At 38.2% G+C, this 15,897-nt stretch overlaps 1 protein-coding gene across 1 annotated transcript in view; it reads right to left on the bottom strand.

Moving 5' to 3' along the window:
* Nucleotides 1–316: 316 nt before the first annotated feature.
* CREG2 (cellular repressor of E1A stimulated genes 2) overlaps nucleotides 317–15,897 on the bottom strand; it is a 29,704-nt gene continuing 14,123 nt past the window's right edge. The window contains 3 exon segments of the mRNA XM_051990555.1: nucleotides 317–3,077; nucleotides 12,408–12,444; nucleotides 12,447–12,547. Coding sequence (XP_051846515.1) covers nucleotides 2,918–3,077; nucleotides 12,408–12,444; nucleotides 12,447–12,547 — 298 coding nt within the window. The 3' untranslated portion in view covers nucleotides 317–2,917.

Here is a 15,897-nt window from a genome sequence, read left to right as displayed (position 1 = left end):
GAAAAAATCCTAATGGGGAAATTCAAGAAAATTTAGGAAGATCTAAGTTCAAATCCAACCTCAGACACTTGCTAATTATGTGATTCTGAGAAAGTCACTTATCCCTTGGTTCAGTTCCTCATCTGTAAAATGGGAACACATTGGAGAAGGAAATGGCAAACTGCCCCAATATCATAACCAAGAAAATCCACGGACAATGTGTGTGTGTGTGTGTGTGTGTGTGTGTGTGTGTGTACACACCTATATGTACACATATTCAACAAAATATCTTATCAAGAACTCCACTGATTCACTGATGAATGGAAGAAAGATTTATTTTACATTCTTGCAAGAATGAGTTCCTAAGTGAATAGACACACCTTTGGAACTCTAAAGGCAGCATTTTATTTCCTGTCCCTAAGAACAATTCCCTCCTGAGTCCCCATTAATCGAGTTACACATCATGAATCTCCAGCTAGTCCCCGCTCCCAAGGAGTTTACATTCTAGAAGGAGAAGGATAACAGAGGAAGCTAAAGTCAAAGAACAAAAAATTCTTTTCAAATCTCAGGCATTCACCCCGATGACAAAAGTCAGTCCCTGCTCCCATAGTTCTTCTTTGGCCACATAATATCATATATAGAGACATAGAAATGTAAATATATGTTAATTTTGAATGTTGAGTCCATTATCAGGAAGTGGATAGCCTGTTTCATTGCGAGTTCTCTGGAATTGGGGTGAGTCATTGTGTTAATCAGAATTTCTAATACTTTCAAAGTTAATCATTTTCACAGGATGTTATTGTAAAAACTTCTCTTGATTATACCTACTTCGCTATCAGTTCATGATACCACATACCATAAAGTCCCCAATTAATAGGCGACTCTATACATTTCAATTCTTTACTGTTGGAAATAGATGCATCTTTTGTACCACAAAATTCATCAGTGTGTACTAGAAATGTAAAATACAAAAAAAAAAAAAAAGGGGGGGGGGAGGGGAAGAATTGTTTGACTATGCATGTTTGAAATGGGATTTTTCTTTTCTTTCTTTTTTTTTTTCCACAATGGCAGAGTGAAGTGAGGTGAATGATACTGATTGGATGAAGTTTTCTCATTTTGAGACCAAGTCACATGATCCCTATTCCCAGGCCTTGAACCCTGTATTGCAGGAAGTCACATGAAGTTAGTGAAGTTACAGGAAGTGACATGACCCAATGGAAGCAAACACTATCCAATGAAAAGGTTTGGGTCTTTTCCTATTTAACTGGGTGTTCTACTTCAGGCTGATCAGGTAGAACACATGGTGGGAGCTGGGATGCCTCCTGTGTGTGCTGGACCTCTCCCTGCAGGGACTAAATAAATGCTTTCTCTTTGTACCTGAAGATATTTCTGATTAATTAATTTGGGGAAGGAGGTCTAGCACCCATCTCACTCAAAAATAAATATTTTAAAAAATAACATTTAACATACATTGTGTTATTAACATACACAAATGGATTTAACAAGTCAGAATTAACAACCATCTTCCAAAGATAAGAAAATTGGGTGTGTGGTCCCACAGATATGCTAAAATAAGATATGCTTAATAAGAATCATGTCTCAGAAGCAACATTTTTGAAGGAAAACAAATATGGCTTTAATCAATAATTTTCTTCAACAGTCATTTTACTCTTTCCTGGTTTAATTCTTTTTTACTTATATAAAACTTTCTCCCCTTCCCACCTATTCTCATTTTATGTAAAAACTAAAGCTATTTAAACCACAAAAAGAGGATTTTTTTTTTTAAAGAACACGATAGCTATCTTCAAATCTTCATGTGATAGAAAAATTAGAATTAGAAATGTATTGCTTGGCTGTTATGAATAGAACTAGGAACAATGAGTGAAAGTTTCATAGAGGGAGAATTTGTCCTATATAAAGGAAAAACTTAACAATTGAAACTGATGCACAGTGGAATAAACAGCCTCAGGAGGTAGTGAAATCTCCAGCATCTAAGCTCTTCAAAAGGAGACCACATGACTATTTGTTAGAACACATTATAAAAGAGATTTTTACACAGGTAAGAGTCAGGCTTAGGTTTTCTGAATCCCTTCCAGTTCTGAGCTTTCTTCTTTTTCTCTGTTACTAGGGATAATATGAACCTAGCTTCCTTACATTCCTATTTTTGTCCCCCTTATTCTAAACTGCTTCTGGATTTTAAACTTGAGATTTAGCAGAGACAAATGAAATAAGTATGGAGTATTCTTTGCCCAAATTATTCATTATAATAAGCCATCCTGTTTATTGTATTGTCATAATTAGCTTAAGGCTAAGCATAAAGCTGCAAGTTCTCAAGATGTTGGTCATGTTATAGGGTTGGGGGGAAAGTATATAATTGATCTGTAAATCATAACCAAGTGATGTAATCCAGGAGCATAATTTACAATTCATGACTAAATGCTTAACTGTTTTTCAAAGGTTTTTCTCCACACCATTAGAAAACACACGTGGCTATATGACATTAATTTAAACTCTTTATAGTTGTATCAAACTTAGGACATTTAGACAACGTCTTTAGTAAGGCAAGGCAAGAAACAAAAGCACTGTCACAATATAATGCAGTCACATTGATCTCACATATGTAATTGGCTTTTCTACAGAATGGAAACCAGCTGTTTCAATACATACTAAGATACATATCAAGGTGTTCCAAATGAACAAACCTCAAGTAGCCTAAAGGACCTAAGTCACCTAAAGTAATTTTAAACAAAAGCCATCTACACCAGTGAGAATACACAATTTGGAAATGGCCATCTTTACTTCTTTTTAAACCCAGTGGTTCATGGTCATCATTTCTTGGGAACTTTTCTGAAGACAGCCTGTCCAATTGTTGCCTGACTGGCATAATTTTAAATAACTGCCTTTTTAAAAGTAAAGATGTGAGCCAGAGAAGTCCATCTCAAGGTTTTCTCAAGCTTTTACTTGGCACTACTTTGAAATATTCTTCTGTTGCAATGTTGGAGATTCCTCCATGCCAGTTCTGAAGTCACACATTTTTGACATTCATTTTCATGAAAAACCACTCATAGTGATGAGGCCACTTTCTCATCATTGGATGCCTATAAGAACAAAAAAAAACAAAGACAAAGATACCAAAGCACTCATTTCTCCTTAAAATATTTTTAATTTTCTTCTTTATTGTGCCTTTAATCATCAAATAAAAAAAAATTCAAGATACAAAGGCAAACAGGAAATAAGATTGTATAAGAAATTGTGAACTTCCATTAGAATAGTTTTTTAAAAAGGCATCTATCTGCTTGTTTCCTCTTTCTGTACTTCTTTTTTTCTTTGTGTTTTCAAAGATGTGTTAGTAATCCTCCTTTAAAATTCATATCTATACATCTATCTACACATCTGTTATTGGTCCATCCCTAATTTATGTCCTCATTCTGTACATTTTTTGTTTTGCACTTTAAAATTGTTGTATTAATACTCTTTATATTCATATCTGTCACTATCTATTAATCCATATTTCCTCCCCACCCACAAGTAGAAACTCTACTTTTAAACAAATATGTATAGTTAGGCAGAACAAATCAACACATTGGGCCAGGTCTAAGAATGTATCCCTCAATCTTTAGTTATGTGAGGTGAACACACTTTAAAAGCCTTCAGAATTCTGATCAATTTGTCTATTTATGTATATATATGTATTTTACTTAATAGTATTTTATTTTTTCTCCAATTACAGGTAAAGATACTTTTAAAAATTCATTTTTTACAATATTTTGAGTCCCAATTTTTCTTCCTCCTTTCCTTCCACCTGCAAAACAGCAAACAATCTGATATAAGTTACACATGTATACTCATGTTAAAAATATTTCCACATAAGTAATGGTGTGAAAGCAGATTCAGAACAAAGGAGAAAAAGTATGAGAACGAAAAAATAACAAAACAACAACAAAATGAAAAGAGTATATTTTGATCTTCATTCAGACTTTATAATTTTTTCTCTGCATGTGGCTAGCATTTTCCATCATGGATCTTTTGGAGCTGTCTTAGATCATTGTGTTGCTAAGAAGCTAAGTCTATCATAGCTGACCGTCTCATGATGTTGGTGTTAATGGTGTACAATATTCTACTGATTCTGCTCACTTCACTCAGCATCAGTTAATGTAAATATAGGTTTTTCTGATGTAGAGAGCCACAGACAGTGGAAAAACTCTCAGTGAGGTATAAGACCCTTCATCCCAGAGGGAACTTGCTGACAATGTCTGGTTTTGCTCTCATCTCCCCTTGAAGTGTCTCACTCTTCCTGAGAAGTGGGGGGGTGGGGAGTGGGGGGAGGGTTGTGTGACCACCTATGTTCTACTTGAAATAGGGATACTTACATTTGGTCCCAGTAAATCTCTCCATTAAATAAATTATTAAATTGTTCTCAAATCTCTATCTTGCTCAGTTTCTCTGGCATTTATACTCTGGTGAGTATAAAAATATTCAAGTGGGAAGATTCGTAAGGGCTAAACTAATCACTTTTGTTTTTCAGCCAAAATGGGGCAGATAGTAAGAAATGGGCCTCCCTCCCAAGGGAAATATGAAGCATGCTTAGATAGATTAGTAGAGAAGCAAGGTTTGTTGGTAACTCAGAAGCAGATAAAGTTCTCAGATTCTCAGAAGGGCATGTTTCCTTGACTCTTTAAGGAAGAGAGATTAGAGCCAGAGATATGGAAGGTAGTGGGAGAACAGCTAACTGAATACAATGGGTTAAAATTGGCTTTAAGGAATCCCTCAAGTTTTAAAACAAGAAAAGATTTTAACCTGGGTGGCCAGACAAGGAAGTATCAGAAGAAAAACAAGCAAAGGGCTGTAGCCCCGGAGAGTATAGCACATGGGATGTAGTTAAGGAGGTTTTTGTTTTGTATGTTGCTTGTTATTAAGTATTTTAAGTACTTTTATTTTAAGTATTGTTAGTTAAGTATTTTAAGTACCATGGCAAGTTGGGCAGAAAAGGAATTAAGTGCCTTAAATATATTGTTGATAAGAAAAGGTGTGGTGCTTTTCACTTTCACAGCTAGGCTTCAGTTCTGCCTATGCCCAAGCATTTACCCTTAGGATATTCCCTATCACCTGACCCTCCTCCTGCAAATCCATCTTTGAGCTTGGGAGGAGGGGAAGTGGGAGGGGCAATGATGCCATTGGTACCCCCCATGAAGCAGTCTTACCCACTCCTTATGTCTTCATTACAAGAACTGGGGGGCCCCAAGCAAAAAACACTTAGGGCATGATGTCAACTGCTGTTACACCCAGAGAGCCTTTAAAAATCTAGTACTTCAATATGGTCAATCAGATGAGAAGCAAGCTGATGGGGGGAAAGGATTGCAATTAGGAAGAATAGAGTTGTATTCCACTGGAACTACTGAAATGTCCTCTGGAGAATTGAAATCTGTCCCTGTTTGGCCTATGGATCCCTTGCCTCCACACAGAGTAGGCTTGGCTATTTCATCTTCTGAGAGTGCTTACAAAATACTGTCTATCCATACACCGATTTGGGAAACTGGGGAATGTGTAGCTAATATCCCAGTCACTAATATAGGTAGACAATGTGTGATTTATCCCCCCAAGAAAAGTAGTAGCATCAAGCCTCCTGATAGACACTCCTGAAATGCAATTTGGTGATATTTACCCAGATTTTTGCTTCCCAAAAACAGAATCCAGGAATATTTTAGACTGCAGCTATTACAGCTGACATTCCTATGCTTACTATCTATGTAAACAGTATACCACTGAATGAGTTGGTAGACATGGGTGCAGATGGTATAGTCATTAGAGGTGCCAGCTGGCCCAGTCACTGGCCAAAAATTATAGCAAATACCTATATGTCTGGCATAGGAGGATCAATAGTAGCTGAACTTAGTGCTACCCCTTTGAGATGGAAACGTGAAGATAAAACAGGAGTTTTTATTCCTTTTATATTAAAAAAATCAATCAGTGGGAAGAGACATCTTACAACAGTTAGGATTACAATCGAGTACTTTGGATTTTTAGGCAAGGCTGCTCATAGGCAACTTGACCAAGGACACTTACAACCTTCTCTAAGTCCTTGGAATTCACCTGTATTTGCTATTAAGATATATAAGGCAATCTTTTAAGAACTCATGGCATATGAGCTCTTTGATCTCAGAGGCAAGATGAATGAAGTGGGAGACTCATAGAGTGTGAAAAGAGCTCCAGTTTATTATGCCTTGTTGATATACATTTTTGCAAGGTGATCAGCGGAATGAACAGTGGTGTGAGTAGGCAATCCCCAATCACTATTCAGTGAAGCAACTACTGGGCTTTGCATATGCATGGTATCTGCCAATGGGAGGAGAGCCAATCCAGCAATTTAGCAACTCACTCACAGGTGAGAAGGCTTGTCAAGACATCCCTGATTATGAGCAATTAGCTGTGACCATTGAACACCTGTTCCCATGATTACAAATCATTGTTCCTTGCTCAACAAAGGAGTTTCTGCATCAAAGGTGAGGAGGCCTCAGTACTCCCTCTTGGAGGAAGCCATACCCTTGCAAACTTATTTTCGTGTGCAATACTGCCTGGTTTCAACATACCTTAGAGGACCAAGAAAAATGGCCCAATTAATGGGTCCATTAACTATAACATTCTGCAGCTTGATTTGTTTTGCAACAGACAAGGCTTCCCTAAGTCCAAGCCTTTATGGTCTTGTCCCAGGAGCCTAAATTAAGACAGCACTGCAGGACGCTGCTGGCAAAATCTAACAGAGGAAAATTAAAAATAGACACTGGGGACAGCTAGTTGGTGTAGTAGATTGAACACCAGCTCTGAAGTCAGGAGGACCAAAGTTCAAATCTGGCTTCAGACCTAGCTGTATCCCAATTGCCTCAGCAAAAAAAGAAAGAAAGAAAGAAAGAAAATAGACACTAACCTCCTAGGTGACCCCTCCTTTCCATGCTTCTGTGCTTCCATCTGTTCCCTCATGCAGTCCTTATCAGGAGGCCCAAGAATTGCTTCTGGGAGACATTTATATCATTATCTCCTCTTGCTGCACCATAGAGAAGAAAAAGAAAATCTGGGATCTAGCCCAGAAATTGGGATTATAGGACTGAGTCCTCTTCCTCCTCTGGTAGATACTCTCTTCCTCCTTTCCCCCTCTCCCCCCCTGCCCCAAAAGCTGAGGAAAATCTCCTTGTAAAGGCTCCAAAGAAATATACTAACCTAGACCCCACTTTCCCAGCGGGGACTACTGTCCTCAGCATGCATTTTATTAGTCAGTCAGCCCCATACATTTGGAGGAAGCTGCAGAAGTTAGCTATGATCTTAAATTCCCCAGACAAAGACGATTGGAAACAGCCTTTGGAGTTTTCAACAATAGGAATCAAACTGTAGCAAAAGTGGGGGAATCTAATCCCCACTAATTAACATAGAAAGTCCTACCTCAAGGCTTCTGGGATGACAGAGAACAGGCTCAAATTTGGGCTGCTGCCATAGCCAAGAACCATGGAGGCTCTGTGCCTCAGATGCCATGTCCAGGGGCCTTGGCCTTGTGACTGTCCTCAGAGGAAACCCCCAGGCCCTTGCCCTAAGTGCAAATGGGAGGGGCCCTGGAAGAGAGCCTGCCGAAGGATCCACCTCTAAGAATCAGGAGTGACAGTGCCCAGTTTTTAGCCAGGCTCCCCCTTATTCTACCATGATGGCTGAACCCAGGGTAAATTTGAATGTGGCAGGTAAGTCCATTGAATTTCTCTTTGACACAGGACCTCCTATTATGTCTTGCCCAGGCATCCCCTTCCCTCATAGAGTGACAGGAACTGAAGGAAAATTTAGGAACTGTTTTGAGACCTTCCCTCTGCTTTGCCAGGTTGGTGACCTGTTGTTCAAACACTCATTTCTTATCATCTCCTTTTGTCCTTCCTCCTTTCTTGGGACTCAGTTTTCCTTTCTCAGTCCTTTGGGTACACTTTTTCTGCTTCTTTTAAAGGCATTCCGTATCCATCTGAAATCTGGGAGGGAGTAGATTCCTCTGGCACCAAGGAATTTCTGGGTAGACTACTCATATTAGTTCTCCTCCAGGATCCAGCATGTTCCTTCATAGGCACTAGTACCCAATGAAGCCAGGAGACAGAAAGGGATTGCAACCCCTGATTGAAAAATTTCTTAAGTACAAGGTTTTGGTTCCTTACCAGTATCCCTGTAATACTCCTACTCTCCCCTTTAGGAAACCAAATAGTGAATGTGGTACAGGACCTTGGAGCTGTTAATAAGGCAGTTTTTCATATTTATCCCATTGGGCCTAAGCCCTATACTATCTTGATTCAGATCTCAGGGGACACGCAATTGTTTTCTGCTTTAAATCTTATACCACCACATAAAGACTCACAATTTCTTTTTGCTTTTGAATGAATAAATATGAGGGAATCTAACTCCCATCAATTAACATGGAAAGTCCTACCTCAGGGCTTCTGAGACAGCCTCCACTTATTTGGCCTGGCACTGACTAAAGATTTACGAGACCTGGAGCTGCTTAATAGCAGCCTCATTCAGTATGTTGATGACATTCTGATGTGCAGCCCAATCTGGGAGGATTCTCTGACTGCTGCTATAAAAACCCTTAACTTTCTAGGTTCCTGAAGCTCTAAGCTTTCTTTGTCTAAAGCCTGAATTGCCTATCAGTCTGTTAAGTATTTGGGCCATGAATTAATTCCTACTTTCTTGAAGCTATAAACTTTCTTTGTCTAAAGCCCTATTGCCTATCAATCTCAAGTATTTGGGCCATGAATTAATTCCCACCTTCTGTTCATTCATTCACAGTGGAGAGGAAATTGGTAATCTTATCACAACCTGAACCTGCTTCAAAAAACTAACAAAAATACTTTCCTAGGCATGGCTGGATTTTGTAGAATCTGGATGCTTTGGAATTATTGCCAAGCTCCTTTATGATTCTATTCAAGACCCTAACATACTTCCCTTTGACTAGGGCTCTGATTAGACTGTAATGCTGGAGAAACTGAGACAAGATAGAAATTAGAGTTTTTTAATATTTTATTTGCATTTCTGAGATTTGGATCTCTGAGAGAGAGAGATTGTGTTGGGGGCATGAAGCCCCCAGGGCTGATGTCCAAAGCATCCAGCATCAAATGTGAGTTCTCAGTGATATATATATACCCAAAGCTCCAAGCTCAGAGCTCTAAGACAAAGGGAGGTGGAGTACAAACTCTGGTGAGTGGGAATCTCCAGGCAGGGACCATCAATCCACTTCTGACAGGTTGTGGGGTAGGACCATAAATTCTTACTAATTGGGAGTTAAGGAGGTATCTAGCTAGAGGCAGGAAGTCTGGATTTAGAGGATACCAATACCATTTAGCTATCTGAGATAGGACACCTGGAGTCTTATCTTCTGGAATGCCAGATCTCTACATCCCTAATTATCTCAGTCCTAATGAGCAGAAAAGGGGGGTTGCAACCAGGAAAACTGAGGCAGAACAATTCAGGAAACTGAGGCAGGACAATTTAGGGAAACTGACTAGAACAATTTAGGGAAACTAAGGCAGGACAAATTAGGGAAACTGAGCCAGGACAACAAAAAGGGCTTCTAATTGAGGAAACCTCTAAACTCACGCAAGGCTAACCTTCGAGGTTCTAACTCCTCACAGGATTCAGAGAATTTTGGAAGCCAAAGGTCACCAGGTTCTCCTGTGAAATACCTCTGATTTGACTCTCCAGATGTGGCATTCTCAATCCTGCCATCCTGTTCCCTGACAGCATATTATTCACAATCAGGAGGAAGTTTTAGATTCTATCTATTCCATTGAACTTGACTTGAAGGACATTCCTCTTGAAAATTGAGATGGTAAATAGTTTATTAATGAGTCCAGTTTTCTTGAAAACAGGGAAATAAAGGTAGATTATTCTGGTGAGTCTCAATAGCACTTTGGAATATAAGCCACATCCCTCTGGGACCTCTGTCCAGAAGCTGAACTTATTGCCCTCACCAGATCTTTAGAATTGGGGAAAGGAATGAGAGTAAATATCGGATACTCCATATGCTTTTCATGTTTTGCATCGTCATGGGACTATATGGAAAGAAAGGGGACTTTTGACAGCCAAACATTCCTCCATTAAACATGTACAGGAAATTCTACAATTACTGGAAGCTTTCCATGGACCTAGGGAGGTTTCTGTTGTGTTTTGTCAAGCACACCTGAAATCAGCTTCAGCTGCCTGTGTTACTGCCTGTTTGCTCTTAATAATGGCACCATTGATTCCTCAACTCCCTGACTCCTGCACTCCCTCAAATTACTCCCCAGAACAAGCTCTTGTTAAAAAAAAAAAAAGTGGGGCAGGGTACACCCTTTCTTCTTTTGGGTAATTTCAAACACCCTCAGGCCAGCTTCTAATTCCAGAGACAAGCCAGTGGAAACTTCTCTTTGACCTACACTTTCTATTCACTTGGGGAAAAATGCTCTCCATTTCCTTGTAAAACCTATTTTTGCCGATCCCAAGCTGGAAGAAACAATTAGGTTTGCTAGGTATTCCCAGTTTGTAGTACAAATAAATTCTGAAGGGGCTACCAAATTCCCCCCCCTCTCCTGAAGCTCATCCAGAGGAAGGGTACATATCCAGGGGAAGACAGTCAGATAGATTTTACACAAATGCCTCCTTTCAGGGGCTTCAAATTACCTTTTTTTTAAATCTCCTTTACTAATTGGGTATCTTCTCTTGTAGAACTGAAAAATCTCAGGAGGTATCAAAGTGTTTGCTGAAAGGAATCATATCTCATTTTGGCCTGCCAAGCTCTTTACAGAATGACAGTTGCCCAGCCTTCCCTTCCCAAATAATCCAAGCTTTGGCTGAGACACTTAAAATTACTCATTATCTCTACTCTGCCTGGCATCCTCAATCTTCTTGAAAGGTAGAGAAAATGAATCACATCCTCAAGTGAGTCCTTATTAAACTGTGCCTGTAGACTCATGAGGATTGGGTGAAGAATCTCCCATTAGGACTACTTAGAGTCCACATTGCACCTTCGGAGAATATTAAACCCCTTTGAACTTTTTATATGGGAGACCCTTCTCAATCTCTTACTTTCCTATAGATTCAGAACAGCATCTGATCACTCAGTTTGCCACATAGCTTTTGGTGTAGTTTGGAAGGCTCTTTCTGAATATACAAATAAACATCTCCCTAAATCCACAGAGGCTCATACCCAGACTGTCATTCCAGTAAATCTGGGGGACATGGTATACTTGAAATCTTTGAAGAACCAAGGTACTCACTCCATGGGTATAAAATGGAAAGGACCATATAGGGTCATTCTGACTTCTAAGTCCAGTCAGTTTTTTAGAATTTAAAGTGCCACTCCTGTAACCTCTTCTCTCTCACACTTTCCTGGATATTACTGTGAACTCATAAAGGATCTGAAACTATTCTTTCACAGTACTCCTGGAAACTACTAGATAGAGATTTTTTTCATCCTCACTTTTTTTTTTTTTTTTGGTTGTTATCCTCCACTTTCTCCAAGTTAACTTCTTTCTCCCCCACTACTTGTGAGCTTTTTATCTTCCAGACTTCTGGCCATGAACTTCCAACTGCTTGTTCAATCTGAATACCACTTGCTAACTAATTCTGAGACTCAGCACCCCTAGACGCCACTATCACCATCTTCAAGTCTCCCCTTCCCAGTGTGCTAGGAAGGGCTAGCTCTACACCCCTTATCTGCCTGAGGTAGCTAGAGAAGATGAGACCTTCTTCCCTTTGTCCCAAATGAATTTGAGTTCCAATTGCTTGAGGGAGGAGTGATGTGCTGTAGTTCCTAGGGAAGGTGTAGTAATAATTCTAAGGCTACTTGGCCTTGGGAGTGCCACATATAGTACTGGCTGTCAGATAATTTCAGTAATAACAAAGTTTCTGAGAAATACAATACTCCTCAACTCTACCTCTAGGATCACTCCTCAATTCTACCTCTAAGCCATAAAATTCAATAATGGGTGCAATTCTACCTCTACCACTCTTCAATTTCATCTCTAAGCCATACAATTAGCATATCAGTGACTTGAAGAATCTGATCTTTCTTTTTTTCCTATAAAATTATCTTCTTGTTGCTGATTTTTTACTAAATTCCACTGGAACTTACCTACTGTCAACAGTGTAGCAAATCTTTGTCCCTTAACTTGGAGACAAATCAAGTTTCTGAATTCTTTTATCATACTTATGACATACGTCTGGGAATCCTAATATTGTTGGAGTATTTGCCATCTCAATACTTGGTCTTAGCATTCTCACCCCTATTTCCTTCTCTGCCATCCTTATCCTTCTGTTAAAGTGGACTTTCTTACCTCATTAACATTCATTACCTCATTTATAACCTCATTAATAGGAAAAGTAAATTATCATTGCATATTTCAAGTCAAATCTATTCTAAAACATGTACAAACCTTGAGAACACAGCTTACTTAGCAGATTCCAAGTCAAAGAAACCATCTGGCCTGTAAGAGTTAATGTGGCACATCAAAGATCTTGCAAATCTATGATACTTTTTCTGCTTGGAAAGAATATCTTATAGATGTAATAGTAACTACACAAATAAGCATAGTTTCATAATATCCACAAAGTAACATTTTACTAACATGGAAAATGGAGCCCCTATCTATTAGTTACTCAGGCTTACTTTTCCCTGTCAAAGGGAAACTTAATATTCTACCCTCAGAGGCATCAAACTTGTGGCCAGTGTACCTCCCTGGAACAGCCTGAACCAGATTAAAATGTAATTGGAAAATGTCTAGTAAAATTAATAAAAAATACAACACAATATAAGTATTGTTGATTTGTGGTTTTTAAATCAGTGTGTGCAAGGAGTCATTTTTATTTAAATTTGACAGCAAAGCTCTGCTGCATTTTTCATAGTTTTCACCTTTAGAAGATTCAAGTCATAAAATCTTGTTTGAGAAGTAGATCTAAGGAAGGGAAAAAGACGGACCATATTATTCGTGTCATCAATTGGTTAGTGGCATAAGATAAACTGTTATTATTTGCTTTTAAATTAATACTGTTTTAATAATCATAGCGGTATCTGCTACACAGAAATATCAACTAGACTTGTGATGGTTTAGGTATAGGAAACTCCTGGGTGAAAAACTCCCTTTCCCAAGGAAATTCAGTATTTTTTCTGCAAAGTTAAGTGACTTGGTCAAAATCTCACAGGTGGTATTTATCAGAAGCAAAACTGGGTGTTTCTAGCTTTGAGGCTGACTCTCCAGCCACTATATCATGTATCAGGATCAAATATAAAATCACCTGGTGTTCAAAAATCCTTAATAATGTGGCCCCATTCTTTCTTTTTAATATTTTTATATCTTACTCCTTCACAGCACACTTTAAGGATCAGGAGCACTGGCTCTCAATATTTCTCCTCTCAGAGTTACTAAGTTTTTCTAGATATCATTTTGTGTGTGTTTTTTAAATGATTATAAATGGAAACAAAGCACCTAGATAGTTTTTTCCACTTTTTTTTTTTTTAATGATGCAATTGGGGCTAAGTGATTTGCCCAGGGTCACAGAGCTAGGAAGTGTTAAGTGAGGTCACATTTGAACTCAGGTCCTACTAAATTCAGAGCCAATGCTTTATCCACTGAACCATGTAGCTATCTCTACTAAATTTTTCTTTTCTTTCTTTCTTTCTTTCTTTTTTTTTTTTTTTTTTTTTTGCTGAGACAGTTGGGGTTAAGCCCAGGGTCACACATTCAGGAAGTGTGAAGTGTCTGAGGTCAGATTTGAACTCAGGTCCTTCTGACTTCAGAGCTGTTGCTCTATCCACTGCACCACCTAGCTGTCCCACTACTGTCTCTCAAAGCTGATTATCTTTACAATATTGCTATTACTGTATACACTGTTTTCTTGATTTTACACGTTACTTTACATCAATTCAGAACAAGTTTTCACAAGCTTTTTCTGAAAACATTATCTTCATCATTTCTTATACCAGTTAGGCACTAGGATTGGCTCTCAATCACTTATTAGCTATGTGACCCAGAGAAAGTCACTTTATTCTGCTTCAGTTTTCTCATCTGTAAAATGAGCTGGTGAAGGAAATGGCAAATCACAATATCTTTGCCAAGAAAATTCCAAGAGTTGGATATAGGCAAAGCCAAGATGGCAGAGAGAAACTAGGAAGTTGCCTGAGCACTCCCCAGTTTCTCTCAGAAAGCCTCTGAACAGACACTGTAGTAAACACAAACAGATGGACTGAAACAATTTTCTAGCTTACAGTAGCTTGGAAGGACTTCAGGAAAAGACAGTCTCTTTTGGGTAAAAGGGGAGAACATACCAGCACAGAGAATGTCTTGGCAAGTCAGCAAGAGGGTCTTAGCCACAACATAGATTAGATATTGGTGCTCCTAAGTCCTGACTGAACAAGACAGGAGCATAGCAGACAAGATGGAGAAATTCCAGTCCCAGCACTAAAAGCAAACTGCCAGTGCTAGAAACCAGGCAACAACGAGGCATGGTCTACTCCAATGCAGTGAGCAAGTCAGCAAACTTTAGTGCTCTAGCACTAAAAGCCAGTGACCCCACACCAGAAAATTGGGACAGAAACTCCTATACTCTATTTTAAAAGCCACAAAATGGTAGGGAAGAGAATGAGCAAGAAACAAAAAAGAATCTTGACCACAGAAAGCTACTATGATTACAGGGAAGATCAAAACAACAACTTAAAAAAGGACAAAATGCCTAAATGCAAAACCTCAAAGGGGGATGTGAATTGGTTTCAAGTCCAAAGAGTCTTCTTGAAAGAGCTCAAAAAGAACTTTAAAAATAAAATAAGAGAGGCAGAAGAAAACCTGGGAAAAGAAATTAGAGGTATGCAAGAAAGAATCAACAGTTTGAAAAAGGACAGACAAAAATTGAATGAAGAAAACAATTCTTTAAAAATTAGAATTAGCCAAATGGAAAAAAGAGGTACAAAAGCTAACTGAAAAAAATCACAATTTAAAAACTATAATTCAGCAAATGGAAACTAATGACTACGAAAGACATCAAAAATCAGACAAACAAAATTTTAAAAGCATGAAAAATGTAAAATACCTCATTGGAAAAAGAACTGACCTGGAAAATATATCCAGAAAAGATAATTTAAGAATTATTGGATTACATGATCAAAAAAAAAAAAAAAAAAGAGCCTGGATGTCTTTCAAGAAATCATCAAGAAAAGCTGCCCTGATATCCTAGAACCTGAAGGTAAAATAGTCATTGAAAGAATTTACCAGTCAGCTCCTGAAAAAGATATCAAAATGAAAACTCCAAGAAATATTGTAACTAAATTCCAGAATTATCATGTCAAGGAGAAAATATGGCAAGCAGGCAAAAAGAAACAATTCAAATATTGAGGAACCACAGTTAGAATTACACAGGACTTAATAGCCTCTATAGTAAAGGATCAGAGGGTCTGGAATGTAATATTCTACAAGGCAATTAGATTACAACCAAAAATCAACTACCCACTAAAATTAAGCATAATCTCCAATAGGAAAAGATGGACTTCAACAAAATATGGAACTTTCAATCATTTCTGATTTTTAAGACCAGAACTAAACAGAAAATCTGATCTACAAGACTTAAGAGAAGCAGTAAAAAGTAAACATGTTATATAAAGGTTAAATTGTTTGTGTTCCTACACAGGAAGATGATACTTATAACTTTTGAGAACTGCATCTTAATTAAAACAGTTAGAAGGAGTATACATAGATAGAGGGTGTGGATATAAGATGACTTTGATAAGAAGATATAAAAAAGAAATTAAGGGATAGAAAAAAAAGGATTGTACTGGAAGACAAGGAAAGGGGAAATGAAATGAGATAAATTAAATCACATGAAGAGGCACAAAAGTGCTATTATAGTTTATTATATTAAAAGGGAAAGAAGGGAGGG

The sequence above is a fragment of the Antechinus flavipes genome, chromosome 3 (assembly GCF_016432865.1).
Source record: "Antechinus flavipes isolate AdamAnt ecotype Samford, QLD, Australia chromosome 3, AdamAnt_v2, whole genome shotgun sequence".
Lineage (NCBI taxonomy): Eukaryota > Metazoa > Chordata > Mammalia > Dasyuromorphia > Dasyuridae > Antechinus > Antechinus flavipes.
This window is presented reverse-complemented; position numbering and strand designations above follow the sequence as displayed.